This window comes from Gouania willdenowi, chromosome 24 (assembly GCF_900634775.1).
Source record: "Gouania willdenowi chromosome 24, fGouWil2.1, whole genome shotgun sequence".
NCBI classification, from domain to species: domain Eukaryota; kingdom Metazoa; phylum Chordata; class Actinopteri; order Blenniiformes; family Gobiesocidae; genus Gouania; species Gouania willdenowi.
The window spans coordinates 18,235,958-18,253,402 of NC_041066.1; the positions used below are offsets into that span (position 1 = coordinate 18,235,958).

Consider the following 17,445-nt stretch of genomic DNA (forward strand, 5'->3'; position numbering starts at 1 on the left):
CAATGTAAAAAGAGGCAGGATGAGGTGGCGTGTGTGTGTGTGGTGGTGGTGGTGGTGGTGGTGGTGGGGGGGGGGCTGAACAGAGGAAGGGGTGTAGGGTGTCTCAAGCCCAGTGTGAACAGCTGAGAGGTGTGATTTCACAGGCTGGCTCCCCCCTGTCAGGGCACTGATTGGGCCGGACAGGAGGCACAGGAGAGGCCCGGGCTTCTAAAGGACACCAACAGGTGGGAGGCCGTAGTGGAGGGGGGCGCGTCTGACGGGATAGAAAAGGCCGATCTGCAAGGCCTGTGGTGGGCATAGATACAAGAGGAGGTGAAGAGAGGAACAGGGTGAGGAACAGAGAGGGTGAGGACTTCAGGAAAGTTATTTGGTTTCGGGTTTTGATTTCATAAATGTGTCAGATCAGCTATTCTTTTCAACAAAGACGACCTTTAGTGACCGGGATTTCTTTCATTTGCAGCATAGTGTGAGTGAAATCTAATGACTGACCAGTTGTTGGTTGTTTTCTCTGTTTTATTGAGCACAGCACAGAGTGGCAAGGCTTGACACTTCTGTCAGGTGAGGGGGAGCTGAAGTGTGATGCAGGAAAAGATTGAGGAAATTCCCCATCAGTGAACAGTTGGGCTAAACTTAGCAAATGCCATTTGAATTCGGAGCTGGGTAACAGAGCAGGGCTTAGGTTTGTGTAGAAGAAGAAGAAGTCAGTGTTAGATGAACAGGTGTGTGGTGAAGGACAAGAGGAGGAGTGGAACTCAAGACTCCAGTGAAGGTGAGCGATACCTTTTGCAATGCTCTACTCAACAATATTCATGTTAATTTAGTTTATCAGTCTGATGGATTCTATTAGTTAGTCAAACAAAGCTATCATCATTATTACACTGTTGGCCAAAGCCTTCAAAGACCAGTACTTGGTATTCAACAGTCTTCTACATCAACAGTCTTCTTGTTTCTCTGCCAGTAAACTTTAATACTTAGATTTGATCTTCTTTTGACAAAAACTTTCAAGTTATTTGCGCATTTTTTGCCTTTCTTAACCTGCTTCTCCGCTAGCTCATGCTATAGTCTTCCTGTGCGACTGTAAAAGGGCGCGTTAATGCGCACGAGCAGTTGTTCAGTTGTTGCCTCTTGTGACGACATGCTTCCTTATATCCCCATATTAATGCACCACTTATGGAATGTAAGGAAGTGTGTGGTTTCGAGGGGCTTGAGCAACGATTATACAGAAAATGGATGTATGTTCTCGAAAGGGGTTTTTTACATTTCTAGGGCCAACGTTGCATTTGGGGTTCTTCCATGCCTTTGTCTCTTTTTCTGCGATCGATGGGGGGGGGGGGTCAAGGCTTGTGTGTGAGTGTGTATGTGTTTGTGGCAGGACACAACAGGTGAGCGGTTTATTCCCTCTCCTCTTCTGCTCAGGCATGATGAGCTGCTGATCAGGTCTCAGGGTCCTCCTGAAAAAAAAAAAAAATCCCTGCCCTGCCCCATAACTGCTGACAGTTCAGGAGGATTGACAGACCACAGCTGTCACCCATTTTAGCAACCACGGGACTCTAAAAAGGAACAGAGAGAAGGCGAGGGGGGGGGGGGGGACGACTGTCAGAATAGAAAGAAATAGCAGGGTGTCACAAACCCTAAAGATTCACAAACCTTTTAACTCATTGAAATGTTTATAAGTTAGCATTTAAATGATTAAAAGGTAGTTTTTAGTCTGAGTTGCTAATAATTTGTTTTCTATCTTTCTTCAGGTAAGATTGGAGGAAACTTCAGCACCAGCAGTAGATGTTTCTCCTTTTCTCTCCTCTGTCTACTTCCCCCACTTCCTCCACTTCCTCCACTTCCTCTACTTCCTCTTCTGTTGCACTTTCTCTCACTCTTCCTCTTGAAGCTACACGCCTTGCTGTGGCTGGTCAAACGGAACCAAGTCAGGTGTTTCAGTGAGGTTTGGTCCCCTTCAACCAGCTACTGCGCCGTGATATCAGTCAGCTCAGCAGACACCAGCGTGGGCTCAGGAACACAACTGTTAACGCTGTTACACATACAATGACAGTGTTTAGAATATAGTTGTTTTACGTGGTGCAATGCATAACAGTAGGCTATCAAATAAGTGAAGTAAACGCTGAATGACAGTTCAAAATATGTAATTATGTCGTGTTTAAATAATGTAGTGTGATATGTATTTGATTTGTACAGCTTTGTTTTCCTCATCTTGACCATTCCAATGTATTAAATAAAAGAAAGACATGAGTATTGAATAAAAATGAACCTAAATAATCAAGTTAGGTCACTTTATTTTATTTTATTTGTTTATTTCAGACAAAAAAAAAAAAACACAAAATAAAACAACAATTCAATTCAGCAACACATATAATCCCAACAAAGCGTTTCATGTATCAAAAAAAGCCTTTTCCACACCTACGCCCACTTATACTCTCCGTTTATTATAACCACAATGTGCTCTTTAATGTCATTAAAAAGAAAAAAATCCAATGACACATTTTTCATGTTGATCTTATTCTCTTACTCTTGTAGTTTTCATGAATTTTGGAGGACACTTTTTTATTTTCAAACACGAAATTCTAAAGAAAAGGTTTCACATATTTTTGACGAAACGTATACGCAATTCTTGAAGTCTACAAATGAAAGAAATTGTTACAGTTTTAGTATTTCTTTTTTTGTATTCATATAGCGTCAATTGCCACAAAACTATCTGATGCAAGTACACAAGCTGAATGTTTTGACTTTTTTTGTTTTGTTTTGGGTTTTTTTTTTAATAATGTGCTTTTATCATGCTGTTGAGCACTAAAACAGCCTTGATAATACATTAGTTGTGGTCTTCATTAGGGCTAATTCTTGAAGAAAATAGTTGTTACGATGATAACTTACAACCAAACAAATCAAATAACAAATACTTTTTGCATTAAACTGGACACTAATAAGGCAGATTTTATTCAAAGGCCTCATGTTTGACTCTCATCGAATAAATGATAAAAAAAAAATGACTTTACTGTTAGATTTTATTTTCAAAATGGTTTACTTGCTTGTACATTCATACTCTTAATCATACTTAATAAACCAAATAAAATAAACTTCTCAAAGTTTACCAGTTATAATGTAGTTATGCAAGCAGGAATCAACAGTGAAGCAATCTTTTGAATTAACAAATGACAATCATATTAACAAAATATACAAAGACTGAAAGAAATCACAATGCATATAACATTGACAATCAAGAACTTAACAAACAATTAAACTACAACCAAAATCGTTATTTTTTTTAGCAAACATATCATTGCAATGATGAGTGTACACATATATTATTTTGAACATCTTTGATTTTTTTTCTCTGTTATGGTTTCCTTGTAAACAAAGAGCTTTTTGTTCATTTTTGATTTTCTTTCTTGTCTCTGCTTGAAACAAATAAATTAATTAAATTTAATTGAAATTCAGAGGTCACCCAAAAGACAAAATTCCAATTTTTTGGGACATTTTAACAGCTGGTTTGGATCTGATTAATTTGACTTTTTTTTTTTCTTGTTTGAACATATTTTCAACTGATTTTGAAAATATATATATAAAAAAACGTTATGTTAAGGAAACATGGTATTTCCGTACACGAGGGGGCGCTGTTGCTTCCAGACACTAATTAGTGCAGCCGAAGAAGAAGAAGCGAGAGCAGCGTAAACATGGCTGACAGTGGAGTGTCAGGTGGGTTTCTCACTCTGCCACAGCTGGAATTAACATCGCTATGGAGGGACTGCTTGTTGCTTTTTTAGTTATTATTTTAAAGAACCATCGTTTATCTCATATGTTGTGTTTCTGGTGCTCGTGTGTTTTCCAATCAGCATATTCTCATCAAAATGCTAGTGCTGCTAACATTAGCGCGGTGCGGTTCAGCCTTATGGTGGACGTAGAAATCTTATTGCATCAGCTATTAGCAATATTTTTTTGTTCTGATACAGTATACAAATCATCGAGTTGAGGGATGGTAACTACTGTAGAATTTATTAGATTAAGACACACAGAAAGTATAGTGCCACTTCTTAACTCACTAATAGTAAATTTAGTACCTCTCAGTATCAAAATAGAAGCCCATTCACCATTGTGTACTTTTTCAGGTGGAGCTGATAAAAAAGACAACATAGAACGTGAAAAGGTTAGTATTTTCCCATGTATGGTATTGCTACATAATTCTTAACGGTTTAGATTTGTTTGAGATCATCTTTTTTCGATTTGTTGCATGCAGATTGAAGGTAAAGAGCTGACCAAAGAGGAAAAACAGCGGCTTAGGAAAGAGAAAAAACAGCAGAAGAAAGGCAAAGAAAAAAAAGATGCTTCCCTCCCACAAGTCAGTGTGGCTGAAACAGCGGCTCCGGCGTCCCAGCTGAAGGCTGAGAGGAGAGCCCGGCAGGAGGCTGAGAGGACCAGCAAGCAGAGCAAAAAGGGAGACACGGGGCAACCAGCAACCACCAGCAAACCCAAAATACCACCTAATGAGTTACAGCCAGGTACTCAAAACACTTGGTCAGATCATCCACATCACATGCTTTATCTAATAAAGCAGTGGCTATCCGTACGGTTGCCGTATCAATACACCGACATTCTATTCGTACGCAGCGCCCCTATTTGGCCAGTTTAGGTCACGTCATTGGCCAGTTTAGGTCACGTGATAGGTCAGTCATTGGTCAGTTTAAGTCTTGTGACTAAGACTAAACCCCTACCCTAACTCTAAACCTAATCCTAAAAATTGTGTCAGTATAGGGTTATAACCTAAACCTAATCCTAACACGCTATGTACTTGTACTTCAGTAACCGTACCAATAGCACCGGGGGTTGTCCGTACGGCAACCGTACAAATAGACACTTTCATCTAATAATGGTGCATAACAATGATTGGGATACATGGCATGTGTGAACATTTGTAATGATGTATATAAAAACGAAGTGGCAAGCCGTACGTAGACGGACAGACAACCCCCCGGTGCTATTTGTACATGGCCGATGACGTTACCGGAAGTCATGTGACCATTCCGCATGGACAAAAAAGCAAGACATTTAAATCCACTTCAGAAGGTTAGAGTTAGCTAGTCCTTAGCGTAGTCTAGGGTTAGGATTAGGATTAGTAACTTACATATTAATAGCGAACAGAAGTACTGGCCAATGAGGGGTGATACGTATGTTTACAACAATTCATAAATACGTAGCATGCCCGTAACTTACTTTAAGAATCTACGTAATAATAGCAAACAGAAGTACAAGTATGTAGCGTCTTAGTCACGTGACCTATCACGTCACCTAAATTGGCCAATGAGGGGCGCTACGTACAGGTAGAATGTCGGTATATTGATACGTCTGCGTGCGGATAGCCACTGCCATATAAAGAATGAAGATGATCAGTGGCAAATCAAAGAGCATTTCTTAACACCATTAGGCAGCGGTTGTTGTTAACACACACACTGTGTTTTCAGTTGTAAAGAGACTCCCAGAGCACATACAAGTGGATGATCCAGATGTATTGAAGAAACTAGCGAAGAAACTGGAAAGACAACAGGTGAGATATTTAATGCAAAGTCAGGATTATCACGCGTTTAGAAAAACATCCTTAATATGTTTTATCTGTGCATTTTGCTGAGAATTTAAAGCTGCTTTAATATTTATATAATGTACACACATGTATAGCTTATATAAGGATATATATTAGGTTTTGATACGTAAATGTTCATGCACGTTTTGTTTGATTTGAACATTGATTGATTGATGTCTTTATTTCTAACATGTAAAATGATAATTGAACTATAGTTTAAAAAAATATTGATGAATTATTATTATTGTTGCGCAAATTACAACAATAGTCACCTTGAAGCGCTATCAAAATATTAAACGTCTGTATATGTGTGAAAACGTTCTATATAATAATAATAGAGCTGAAATCATCCGTTGAGAACCACACACAATTAGCTCTGTGGTTCTAAATTGATTATTTCAGCTATATTGTCTTTACCTTCCCTTTTTTCTAATCCACACACTCATTTTAGATTAAACTAAAGTTTAGCGTTTTAAACCTGACCGGTGCATGTTACAGTTATAGCAGAATCAGTCCTGGAGGGCTGCAATCCTGCAAGTTTGAGACCGTGGCCGTTTCTCAATCTGTGTATTTGTGCTGACTATTGTGCTCGTGGACTCGTGAAACGCCATCACGCGCAGCTCAAGTCCTGTTCCAATTCAAAGTCCACTTCAAATCCCCTTGCCACGCCACGGAGACTTGTGCGTACTCCGTCAGCCATATTTCCCAGGATGCACTTCAAACAAGCGCATGATTTCAAAGATGACGACAGAGGAGGATAAGCCGAACATGTATAAGTTATAAAAAATACATTGACCAGTATATTGAACATAATAATAATAATAATAATAATTAGAATAATATTGCATTAGATTAGGAGTTTAATTTCATACCTGAAGTGGTGCAGATTCTGTTTTGTCCTAAAGAAAATATTTTCAGGCCAGAATTTTGTTTTTGTTTTTTAAAAATGTAAAACCTAAATTATGTCATTATTGAGAATTAAAAAACCTTATTTAAAACGGCAACACATTTATATTTTTTTAATCATTATTATTATCAAAATTATTAATATTATTATTCTTGTTGTTTGTGGGCCTAAAGTATTTCCAAAATGTATCCTGAATTATTTATTTATTAGTTTTTTGCTTTTTTTTATTTTAGTTTTTTAACAACTATTTTGAATTCAATACCTAAACAATCTAATTATTAAGTAGGAATTCAAATACCTTATTTTGATATAAAATATTTTATTATTGTTGTTATACATAAAATGTTAATAAAATCTAAAAAAAAATTATTTATTGCCAAATGTTTTATTGGTTTACAAAATAATTGATATTTACAACAATGACATCTATTCAGGGATATTATTTTCTTTGATGTTTACAGTGGAGCGCACGCACTCCACACAACAATGTCAGGAAGTTTGCTTTGTCCCAAAACACCCGAGTATGCGAAGTCCGCGCTTGCGCACTCCGCAAGTCCGTTCTTTAGTTCTGCTCCCACGAGTCCATACCCAGGAGTTCACAAGTACGGAGCATGCATACTAAGGATTGAGAAACGGCCCTTGACCTACTTTAACACATCTGAATCTGATGAGGGTGTCATCACGCAGCTCAGTTGTAGAGCTATGGAGCATAGAGGCAGACTATATATGTTGGACTGCAGCCCTCCAGGTGCAAATTAGGATGTGAATGTGCCTGTGGTCTTTCTTTCAGACCACTGAAAACTCTGAGATCCAAAAGGTAGAAAACATCAAGATGTGTGCTGTTGACATTCTCTATTAATATTTGTGTTATTTTGAAATATAATATCAGCTTTTTAAAGGAACATGCAGTGTTTTTAGGCTAATATAAAGAACGGAGGTTTGCTGTGTCTGTCGTTGGTTTGATTACTATCAGTGTTCGACTGGGCAGTCGTTTCCAGAGTAAATAAAGCCCCATGATGTAGTTTTATGAAACAAATGGTAAGATCATTTCTTACAGCCGGAGATTTTTTTCTTCCAGATCCCACGCCGCTTAGACTACGGATACAAAGTCAGCCTGTTTTCTCATCTTCTCCAGTACAGTCGCAAAGCGCCTTTAACGCAGCAGCTCAGGTACTGAGTCCATACATAGATTCATTAGATTAGAGGAGTTTCACATGTATTTTAAATGGTAATCACCATTCATGTGCTTCTTTCTCTTCTGCAGCATTCCATCTGCAGTGATTCACCCTGCCATCGTACGGCTGGGTCTCCAGTATTCCCAGGGCATCGTCGCAGGATCCAACGCTCGCTCGATTGCATTGTTGCACGCCTTCAAACAGGTACAGGACGCTAATCCTTTATGGGACAATATCATATTTAGATTTCAGTAATTATTTTGAATATTTGAAGCTTTTAAAGGGATCTGCATGTCAATACAGTTTTTTATGGGGTGTATATCTTTATATGTGATACATTATAATATTGTTTTGGACCATGCAATTTACAGAGACAAAAGTACGTTTCAGTTTTTGTTTTTCTTATTGATCTGATGTCCATTTAAACTGATGACTCACTTGATTCTTGGTATTGAGGGTAGTTTTTTATTTATTTTTTAAAGCGTGCCTTTAATTAGTCGTGTGCATTGTTTTAGTTTTTAATCTAGGATCAAGATGAGACAATGATTTAATGCAGTGTTTTTCAACCTTGGGGTTGCCTGACATGCCTAGGAATTGGTAAAAAAAAAAAACATATATATATATATATATGTATATGTTACTGCTTGAAACTAAATATATTTTTAATTATTATTCTTTATCAAGTTAACTTCACACATACTATATCAAACATGATTAAAAAACTAATTCTAGGAATAAAAAAAATTGTCTCTGGGGTTGCCAGAAATTAGTGATTTCAAATGGGGTCACCACCCAAAAAAGGTTGGGAACCACTGATTTAATGAAAGTTTTGAGATAATAAAAAAAAAAAAAGATTTTCTCACATCTGTTCATCATGTGTTGCTATCTAGTATCTAATGTTGTTAGCCATTTTGGATTCTTTCATTAATAGCAATTTTTAGCCTTATTTTTATCTTCCCTTTGGAGATGTTTCTGATCCACCACCACCATCCTCTTCCTCCTTTTATGACTTTTATTATGAAAGCTATGAACCTGCAGCATGACCACTGTCAACATCAATTTTATGGAACAATGAAACGACTACTCGTAAAGTTTTTTTTGCATTTCAGGTAATAAGTGACTACACAACGCCTTCAAATGAAGAGCTATCAAGAGACTTGGTCAATAAATTGAAACCTTACATCAGGTAAAAATAATTCCATTTTACTTTGGTAATCATCATCAAGTATGTGTTTGCTAAACTAGAATAATTTATTTTTGAAAAATAGAATAATTCAAACATGTAGGTTTTATTTGACTGAACAAAAAAAAAAATATATATATATATTTTGTTTTCTTTTGTTTATTTTGTGTCCCCCATTTTCAGTTTTTTGAACCAATGTCGCCCTCTATCGGCCAGCATGGGCAACGCAATTAAATATATTAAGAAGGAGATCTCCAATATTCCGAGTCAATTCAAAGAAGATGACGTAAGTCTGTCTCTTATATTACTTATTTTGCATTTAGATCAAAGATAATGTATTTGGTACATGTTTTTAAATGCTGTATTTATCTGTTTAGGCTAAGAAGAAGCTGCTAAACTGTATCGAGTGCTTCATTGAGGAGAAGATTGTTCTCGCTGCTAAAGCTATTGCCAAGTCCTCCATAGAAAAGATTAACGATGGAGATGTGATCCTAGTTTATGGATGGTACGACACTCACTCAGCTTTAGCTTTCCTATCATTGCAACGGTTTAGTAATCAACTGTTCTATTTTTACTGTTTCTCTCTTTTTTTTATTCCTAGATTTTGGTTCCCTAACTATAACAATGTCTTGACTTTTCCCCGAGCCAGTTTTCATTTGCGTTTTCGTCTCTGACAGCTCGTCACTAGTCAATCACATCCTGTGCGAGGCGTTCGAGAAAGGAAGGAAGTTCCGCGTCATTGTAGTAGACAGCAGGCCTCGGCTGGAAGGCAGGGAGGCCCTGAGGCGTCTGGTGCAGAAAGGCATCAGCTGCACCTACGTCCTCATCTCTGCTGTTTCCTACATCCTTCCAGAGGTAAATATTAAAAAAAAAAAAGGTTTCATTATGAAGGTGCTGCTGTTTCCCAGGGTTGGGTTCAATTACATTTTTAATAACAATTAAGTTTTTAATTATCTATGTTCAATTACAACTCAGTTATGATTATGATGAAAGCCAATTACAATTATGTTCTCAATTAATAAAGTTAAATTACAATTAATGAGCCTTTAATGCAGACATAGGCAACTGGTGGCCCTCGGTCTAATCTTGTGCAGCCCCCAAAATAAAATTGTAATTCAGAAAGTTGGAAGTTACTGTATATGAAGCCCAACATAACACAGAAACACAACAAAATGTCAACAAAAGTACACAAATAAATAATAAGACACACAAAATGACTACAAAAACAACATATATAAAAGTACTTCAGACGCACAAAATGCCAACAAAATTGCGCAAAATGACAGAAAAAGACAACAATAACACTAAAAAACAGGCAACAAAAATTTGCCATATTTGACAAGAAAATAGACAAAATGAATTCAAAAACACGAAAAGTCCAAAAACTAAAAAAAAACATCAAGAAATTCCACACAAAAGGATGCTTTAATAAATAATGACATAAAATGTAACCTCTTTATGTTAGCTTTCTGTTAGCATCTCTTATGATAACGGGGAAGTTTTGAGTCTGACCCATGTCTTAAATCAGCTGTCAAAAACACAAAACAAAAACATTATGATCTAATTTGTTTTTCATCTCTTCTTTGTCCTTGTTAGAGTTCCTTATCCATGAAAATATAGGTTTATATATTTTTGCTGTGGGTGTCAGAGCCTTTTTTGTGTCAGTATAGCCCTAGATTTTTAAATGGTAAAATGATCCTCAAGAAAACTGACAGGTAGTGGTAAAACTTGATATGAAACACATTTTATTGATTAACATTTGCGTATGTGTGTGTGTAAGCCGTAGAACGGTAATGTGGTTCCCCAGTTTTGCATCTCTCTATAAAAGTAAGGAAGTTCTGAGTGTGTTTGTGGAGCGAATATCTCCCCGTTCGACCACACACACACACATCTCAAAACACGCCCTCACCACACATATGTTATTTTAATAAAAATATACTAAATTAGTAAAATAAAACAAAAAACTAAACATTTATATATTTTACATATTTATACAAATAGTACACAAAACAGCAACAGAAATACACAAAAATATACAAAAAGGCTCCAAAAATGCACAAAATGACTCCAAAAAACATACATTACAGAAAAATATACCAAATGACAAGAAAAATATGAAATACACTCAAAATACACAAAACTAAATGTTTATACAAAAAATACACAGAATGACAACAGAAATGAACAAAAATACACCAAAAAAAATACACAACATTACTCCAGAATCACAATGACAACAAAAAAAACATTAATTATACAAAAAGAAACAACAGAAAGAAACAAAAATACACATAATGACTCCAAAATACATACAATACGGAAAAATACACTAAATGAAAAAAACTTTAAAAATGAGTAAAAAAAAAAAAAAAATCATGCACGTCCCATAGAATTAAACCAGGGAAATCGCACATGATATTTTACTTTGCACCTGTAAATATGCCTCTTTATAACACTACAGAGTATGTACACCTCTTTGTACATTCAACCTTCAAACACATACTCCACCATAATTGACAACTCTACTTAAGCTCCTCCCACTATATGAAGGCATACTTCCAACGGGCACTGTCAAAAAAATCATGCACGTCCCATAGAATTAAACCAGGGAAATCGCACATGATATTTTACTTTGCACCTGTAAATATGCCTCTTTATAACACTACAGAGTATGTACACCTCTTTGTACATTCAACCTTCAAACACATACTCCACCATAATTGACAACTCTACTTAAGCTCCTCCCACTATATGAAGGCATACTTCCAACGGGCACTGTCCTAGTTTAATAAAATTGTAATTGGTAGTTTTTATAGATTTTTCATGCCAAGTACAATTACAAAGTCAATTATCTGAATGTAATCACAATTAAATTGTGATTTTTTTTAAAAATTACAATTACGCAATATTTGTAAAGAATTATGATTATATTAATTGAACCCAACTCTTCCGTTTCCCTGTTTTGACTAAGTAAAGTTTCTTTTGAAGGTTTCAAAGGTGTTTCTTGGAGCTCACGCTCTGCTGGCCAATGGCTACGTCATGTCCAGAGTGGGAACCTCACAGATTGCACTGGTGGCCAAAGCCTTTAATGTGCCTGTGCTGGTGTGTTGTGAAACCTACAAATTCTGTGAGAGGGTCCAGACCGATTCTTTTGTATCCAATGAACTCGGTATGAATTACACGCAGCTTCATTTAGACATTTGCCTAAATTGTTCAGATACAAATGATGACCCTATGATCACCTTTTCTTCCCCAGACGACCCTGATGATTTGATAGTGACCCGTAAAGGTGAAACCCAGCTGAAGGACTGGCAGCAGGTGCCCAGACTGGGCCTGCTAAACCTGGTGTACGACGTGACGCCGCCGGATTTCGTGGACCTAGTGATCACGGATCTGGGGATGATCCCGTGCACCTCAGTGCCTGTGGTGCTCCGAGTCAAAAACGTGGACCTGCTGTGAAAATGTCCGCCTGAGACAAAAGGGCCACGCATTGGATTTAATGTGCATTAACACTTGCACATAACACAAAATATAACGCTTTTGACATGACATGCAATAAATATATATCTGAAATGGTGTACGCTTTCTAACTGGTGGCCATGTGTGTTTTTCTGTTAGGATGAGATATTTGATATCAGTTGTTTTTCAACAGAATGGGACAAAAGCAAGATTCCCCCGACTTTTTCTTTTGTATGTTACTGTACTTCTTGTTTGTTTTTGTTTTTTTTACATTAATTCATTTGCATTCATATTTGTAGCTACGCGTGTACATTATGAGAGTAAAAACTGATAAATGCATTCATATTCTATAGCAGACATGAGGAAACTGGGGGTCCTCTGACTAATTTTGTGTAACCCTCAAAGTAAACACAGAATGACTCCAAAAATACACAAGATGACTGCAAAAAACAACAAAATTGGTTCAGAAATGTAGTTACGGTCCATTTAAATCTACGCAAGAACATCCATACAAAAAAATAAACAGAAAATATACTAAATGACTCCAAAAATACACAAAACAGCAAGAAACAAATAACATAATACACAAGATAACAAAATAATGAAAAATGATGATAAAAATACACAATTACTTGGATCACACAAAAAACAAATGACTTGAAAAGAACAAAGTGACAAAAAAATTAACAGAAAGACAAAATAAAAAAACCCTTTGTTTCTCATATTAGCGCTCAGATCAGCCATTATTCTAACTGTTGATAATGTGGCCCTCGGATCACACAATCCCTTTATTGTGGCCCCTTACTGTGATAAAAGTTGCCCATCCATGTTCTATAGCCTGTTTTTATTTGATCATTTATTTTATATATGGTAATGGGTTTGCTGGTTCCAATTCCAGCTCACACTGGGCGCATGGCAGGGTGCGCCCTGGAAACGAACACCAGTTTGTCATAGAGATTACTCACCCAGCATTTAAGCTTTTTGTTTTCCCCAGAAGTGCAAAACAATATCACAAATGTAAAATGCTGTTGGCACAAGTTCCTGATTAAAATCTGAAAAGTAAATGTTACTAAAACAGAGATTTGTGTTCCAGTTAGAAAAATTATCATAATTCCAACCATGTCTTTAAAGAATAACTCTGATTCTGTTTGTGCTTTAAAGCTGCAGGAGAGCGAGTTTGAAAAATGGGTGTCATTTTACGATCATCATTGTGGGGTTGAGCCATGTGGTGCTGATGGCTTTGAGACCAACTATAATCTATAGCAATGACAGAAAAAAAAACAAGACTGATTTGACATTTTTTATTAAAAGCGAGATCACTGATAAAAATGTGCACTCCTCGTGACAATAAGGTCAACACACACACACACACAACCCCCTGTTCTCTACATTTTGCATAATCTGAGAGTTTCTTGTAATATACAAGTTCAAAAGCTAAATACTTGTGAAAATCAAACCCTGAAAGTGGCAATGACAAGAATGAATATGAGCAAAGTCTCTTAAAAGTAAAAAACAAACAGGCAGTTAAAGTGCACATATCAGAAATCAGTGAAGTTTGCAGGTTTATGGCATGTTGATATAAAAAGCTATTTCTACTTGCAAAAATGTGTGCGCACACCATGAATTACACTTTTAGCCAAAAAAAAAAACATATGTAAACATGTACACATTCAGTAGAATTGCCACAATAATACCAAGTAAACAAAAAAAATTAAACATTTAAAATTTAAAAATGTGTTAAATAATATTAAAAGTGACTCTAGTCACTCTAAGTAATTAGCTTTTATCTAATGTACATAATACTTTAAAAAAAAAAAATATTTCTCTCTCAAATGTTTTTCTAAAAGTCAGACAATCCATTGCTATATTGTAGCTGCACTTCAGCAGTTTACCTTGGAAGAAGCCTAGCATCACCTTCATCTCTGTCAGCACTCTGAACAGTCAGTTTCAGTGAGAATTCCAGAATCAGCCTCAGAGCGATTTGGCCTTACGTCTCTGAGTGACCCACAGAATGATGGAGATCACAACTGTAGCTGCTGCAAGCCCCGAAAACACCTGGACAGCTGGAAACTCTCCCTGTGATAAAAGCAGGAATGTTGAATTATTTAACAATCTCAGCGTAACAGGTTATGAAATGGTAATAAACCTTGTTTTTAACATAAAAACTAAACAGAAGACACATATAGGAACCACAAACCTCTCGAAGACACTTGTATCCACGATAGTTTCCTGCACAGCTGCACTGATAGAATCCAGGACCGTAGGGAGCGCAGAGCGAGTTCTCAGGGCAGGTCATAGCTGTGGATTCCCATTATACACACATTAATCACGCAGCAGATAATTGTTGCATTGTTTACATTTACAGGGGTGTCAAACTAATTTAGTTCAGGGGCCAAATACAGACCACTTTGATCTCAATAATTCCAGCAAGTTGTTTTTGTCTTCTTTTTGAATAATATGTTAAGGTTTCAGACGACTGTTTAAGGAAATTTACTTTGATCTCCTGAATTGTTTCGACTGTCAACTGCCAGTCTTCTTCAGAGGCATCTGCTGATCACTTTGATGTGTCCTTGACTTCCGCGTAATAGTTATAGCAAGTCGTTTTTGAGTAACATGTTAAGGTTTAATTTATTCAGACAACTGTTTTTCAGAAAATGTACTTTGATCTCCTGACATATTTTGATTGTCAACAACTGCCAGCCTTCTTCAGAGGCGTTTGCGGGTCACTTTGATGTGTCCTTGACTTCCGCGTAATAGATCTAGCAAGTCGTTTTTGAGTAACATGTTAAGGTTTAATTTATTCAGACAACTGTTTTTCAGAAAATGTACTTTGATCTCCTAATATGTTTCGATTGTCAACTGCCAGCCTTCTTCAGAGGCGTCTGCGGGTCGCTTTGATGTGTCCTTGTCTTCCACGTAATAGTTCTAGCAAGTCGTTTTTTGAATAACATGTTAAGGTTTCATTTATTCAGACAACTGTTTTTCAGGAAATGTACTTTGATCTTCCGTATAATTATTCCATCTTTTTGTCTTCTTTTTCAATAATATGTTATGGTTTCATCTGATGAAACAAGGGATCTTCACTTTACATTTCCTTGATTTAGTGAGCAATCTCTATTTAATTTTGGGAAATGTTGTGGAAGAATTAGAGGAAAATTGCAAGATTTTGGAAACATTTTGAGATCTTTCCACAATTTAAAATAAAAATACAAAGACTGCCATTGTGTGACATAAAAATGAAAAAAACCGCGAGCCCTGCAAATATTATTGAATGATTGAATTTGCATATTTAGAAGTGCTGAGTTATCTACAGCTGAATTAGTTGGTTATTACCAAATGATTCATGTTTTTGCTGTCATCATTTGCTCAAAAGGGCCAAATTTGCCCCCCAGGCCTTAAGTTGGACACATGTTGTTTACAGACTCTTCTTCAAACTAGTCTAATGTTAATAATGTACTCACACAGCTGCCCTGTCTGGTTGCACATACTCTTCTGCCCTTCACAGACACGGGTTTCTTCTTTAAACGCCACTTTTTCCCACGAAGCGTTTCCTCCGGGACAGGCTATGTCATGAGGTAAAATTCTAAAAGGAAAACATTTTAACTAAAAAAAAAAAAAAACAAGATCTAACATTGAAGATAATTTTTGCTGTAAGATACTTACACGTAATTCAAATCACTGAATCCTTGAAACGCTGTGTCGCTCATATTGACAATAGGATTCATAGAGAGATCACTGCAACGCAAACGTGTTAGGTTGATACAAAGCTTGTAAAAACAACATGGTTATTAATGACCTATGCAGGATTGTTTCTCATTATAGAAGATATATAATGAAAAGCCATTAAATTTATTTAAGTAATTTTTCATTATTACCAGATTGAAATATGCTACTTTTTTTTTTTTTTAAGTCTCAGTTCTAAAAATGTAAAAGATGTAAAATCATAAATAATCTTCTGTACTTACATCATTACTGCTGTTGACACTCCTTTTAGATCATCCACACAAGTGAGAGAACAATTAGAGAGATCCAGCCTGGAAAAACAAAAATCAATAATACAATATCAAATCTGAGCGTTAAGTAAATAAAATTTAAATTAATATTTTTAATGAAGATATGAATTTTACAAATTTCCCAAAATAGGGATTATTCAATTTTTCAAACGGATCCAGAATCAGTATATTGATTCGTATCTCCTCCAAAGTTTTATGTAATCTTCCATTGCATAAGGTCTATCTTTGGTCAACATTTAGTCAAAATAATAATAATAATAATAATAATAATAATAATAATAATAATAATGGTATTCTAAAAAAAATCTAATTCTAAGGCTTTTATTTTAATTCTGAAAGCACCGGGTGCCAATTTAATTATTAAAATCACTATACTGAGAGGAGACGATAAAGATATGAGGCTAATATTGTGGCTAATCATAAATTTGACCTTTTGGTAACAGATGTTGTAGTTAGAAGTGAAACATATTGTGTTTCAATACATAATGCCATCCTCGTAACAATGGGGTTTTCTCTCTTTTTTTTAAAAAAAAAATACATAAATATATGAAATATTCTGTGAATTCTATTCTACATCTACAACATTTCTCACCCAATGATGCGTTCACGTTCACTCGTGTTGTCATGAGTCCAGCAGCAGCGGCCGCTGATGCGTCCAGCGGATAAAGTGCAAAACTGACCCACTTCACTTCCATTTAGTGAAGATCCACCACAGAATGTACAAGCCTGTCAACACAAATCATACAAGAAAATCATTTATTTAGGCCACAATGCATTATGGGCTCCCATTACCATCTGTAAACAAACAAACACTCGTGTTGTTTTCAATGAGTGCGTGAAGGTAACAAAGTGCGTTAACTTCACATCACCACTTACATTAATATATGTCAGTCTTACCTGCACTTCATTCATTTCATAACTTGGCCTAAAACAAAAATGAAAGATAAAAATAAGGAAGGCTGCTTTGGACCAGCTGCAATAAGCACTCATTTTTCTAAGCTGGTCATGTGATCCTATTGCAGCAGTCACGTGCTTAGACGCACGCATTGCGCTGCAATTACGCATTTACTAATGCAATGCAAGATGATATAATAGATTTTTTAGGTCTTAAAGTAAAACTGTTGGCA

The 17,445-nt window shown here is 36.2% G+C and overlaps 2 protein-coding genes across 3 annotated transcripts; one reads left to right on the forward strand and one right to left on the reverse strand.

The window, feature by feature from the left end:
* The first annotated feature begins 121 nt into the window (after window positions 1–121).
* Window positions 122–12,436, forward strand: eif2b4 (eukaryotic translation initiation factor 2B, subunit 4 delta). 2 transcript variants are annotated; one of them, XM_028439961.1, is made up of 12 exons: window positions 122–769; window positions 4,116–4,153; window positions 4,244–4,505; window positions 5,466–5,548; window positions 7,567–7,658; window positions 7,753–7,867; window positions 8,773–8,849; window positions 9,030–9,132; window positions 9,224–9,351; window positions 9,524–9,701; window positions 11,835–12,015; window positions 12,103–12,436. In XM_028439961.1, the coding sequence occupies exons 1-12, from the start codon at window positions 712–714 to the stop codon at window positions 12,303–12,305; spliced, it is 1,518 nt and encodes a 505-aa protein (XP_028295762.1). In that variant the 5' UTR covers window positions 122–711; the 3' UTR covers window positions 12,306–12,436. The 2 variants fall into 2 exon arrangements, with proteins under 2 accessions (XP_028295762.1, XP_028295763.1); XM_028439962.1 differs by lacking the exon at window positions 122–769 and adding an exon at window positions 3,606–3,705.
* Window positions 12,437–13,646: 1,210 nt separating this feature from the next.
* Window positions 13,647–17,365, reverse strand: atraid (all-trans retinoic acid-induced differentiation factor). Its single transcript, XM_028440336.1, has 7 exons — window positions 17,216–17,365; window positions 16,911–17,044; window positions 16,271–16,339; window positions 15,969–16,040; window positions 15,767–15,888; window positions 14,503–14,603; window positions 13,647–14,381 (listed from the first exon to the last, which is right to left on the reverse strand). Exons 1-7 carry the CDS (start codon window positions 17,363–17,365, stop codon window positions 14,277–14,279), a joined length of 753 nt encoding a protein of 250 aa, XP_028296137.1. The 3' UTR covers window positions 13,647–14,276.
* Window positions 17,366–17,445: the final 80 nt, after the last annotated feature.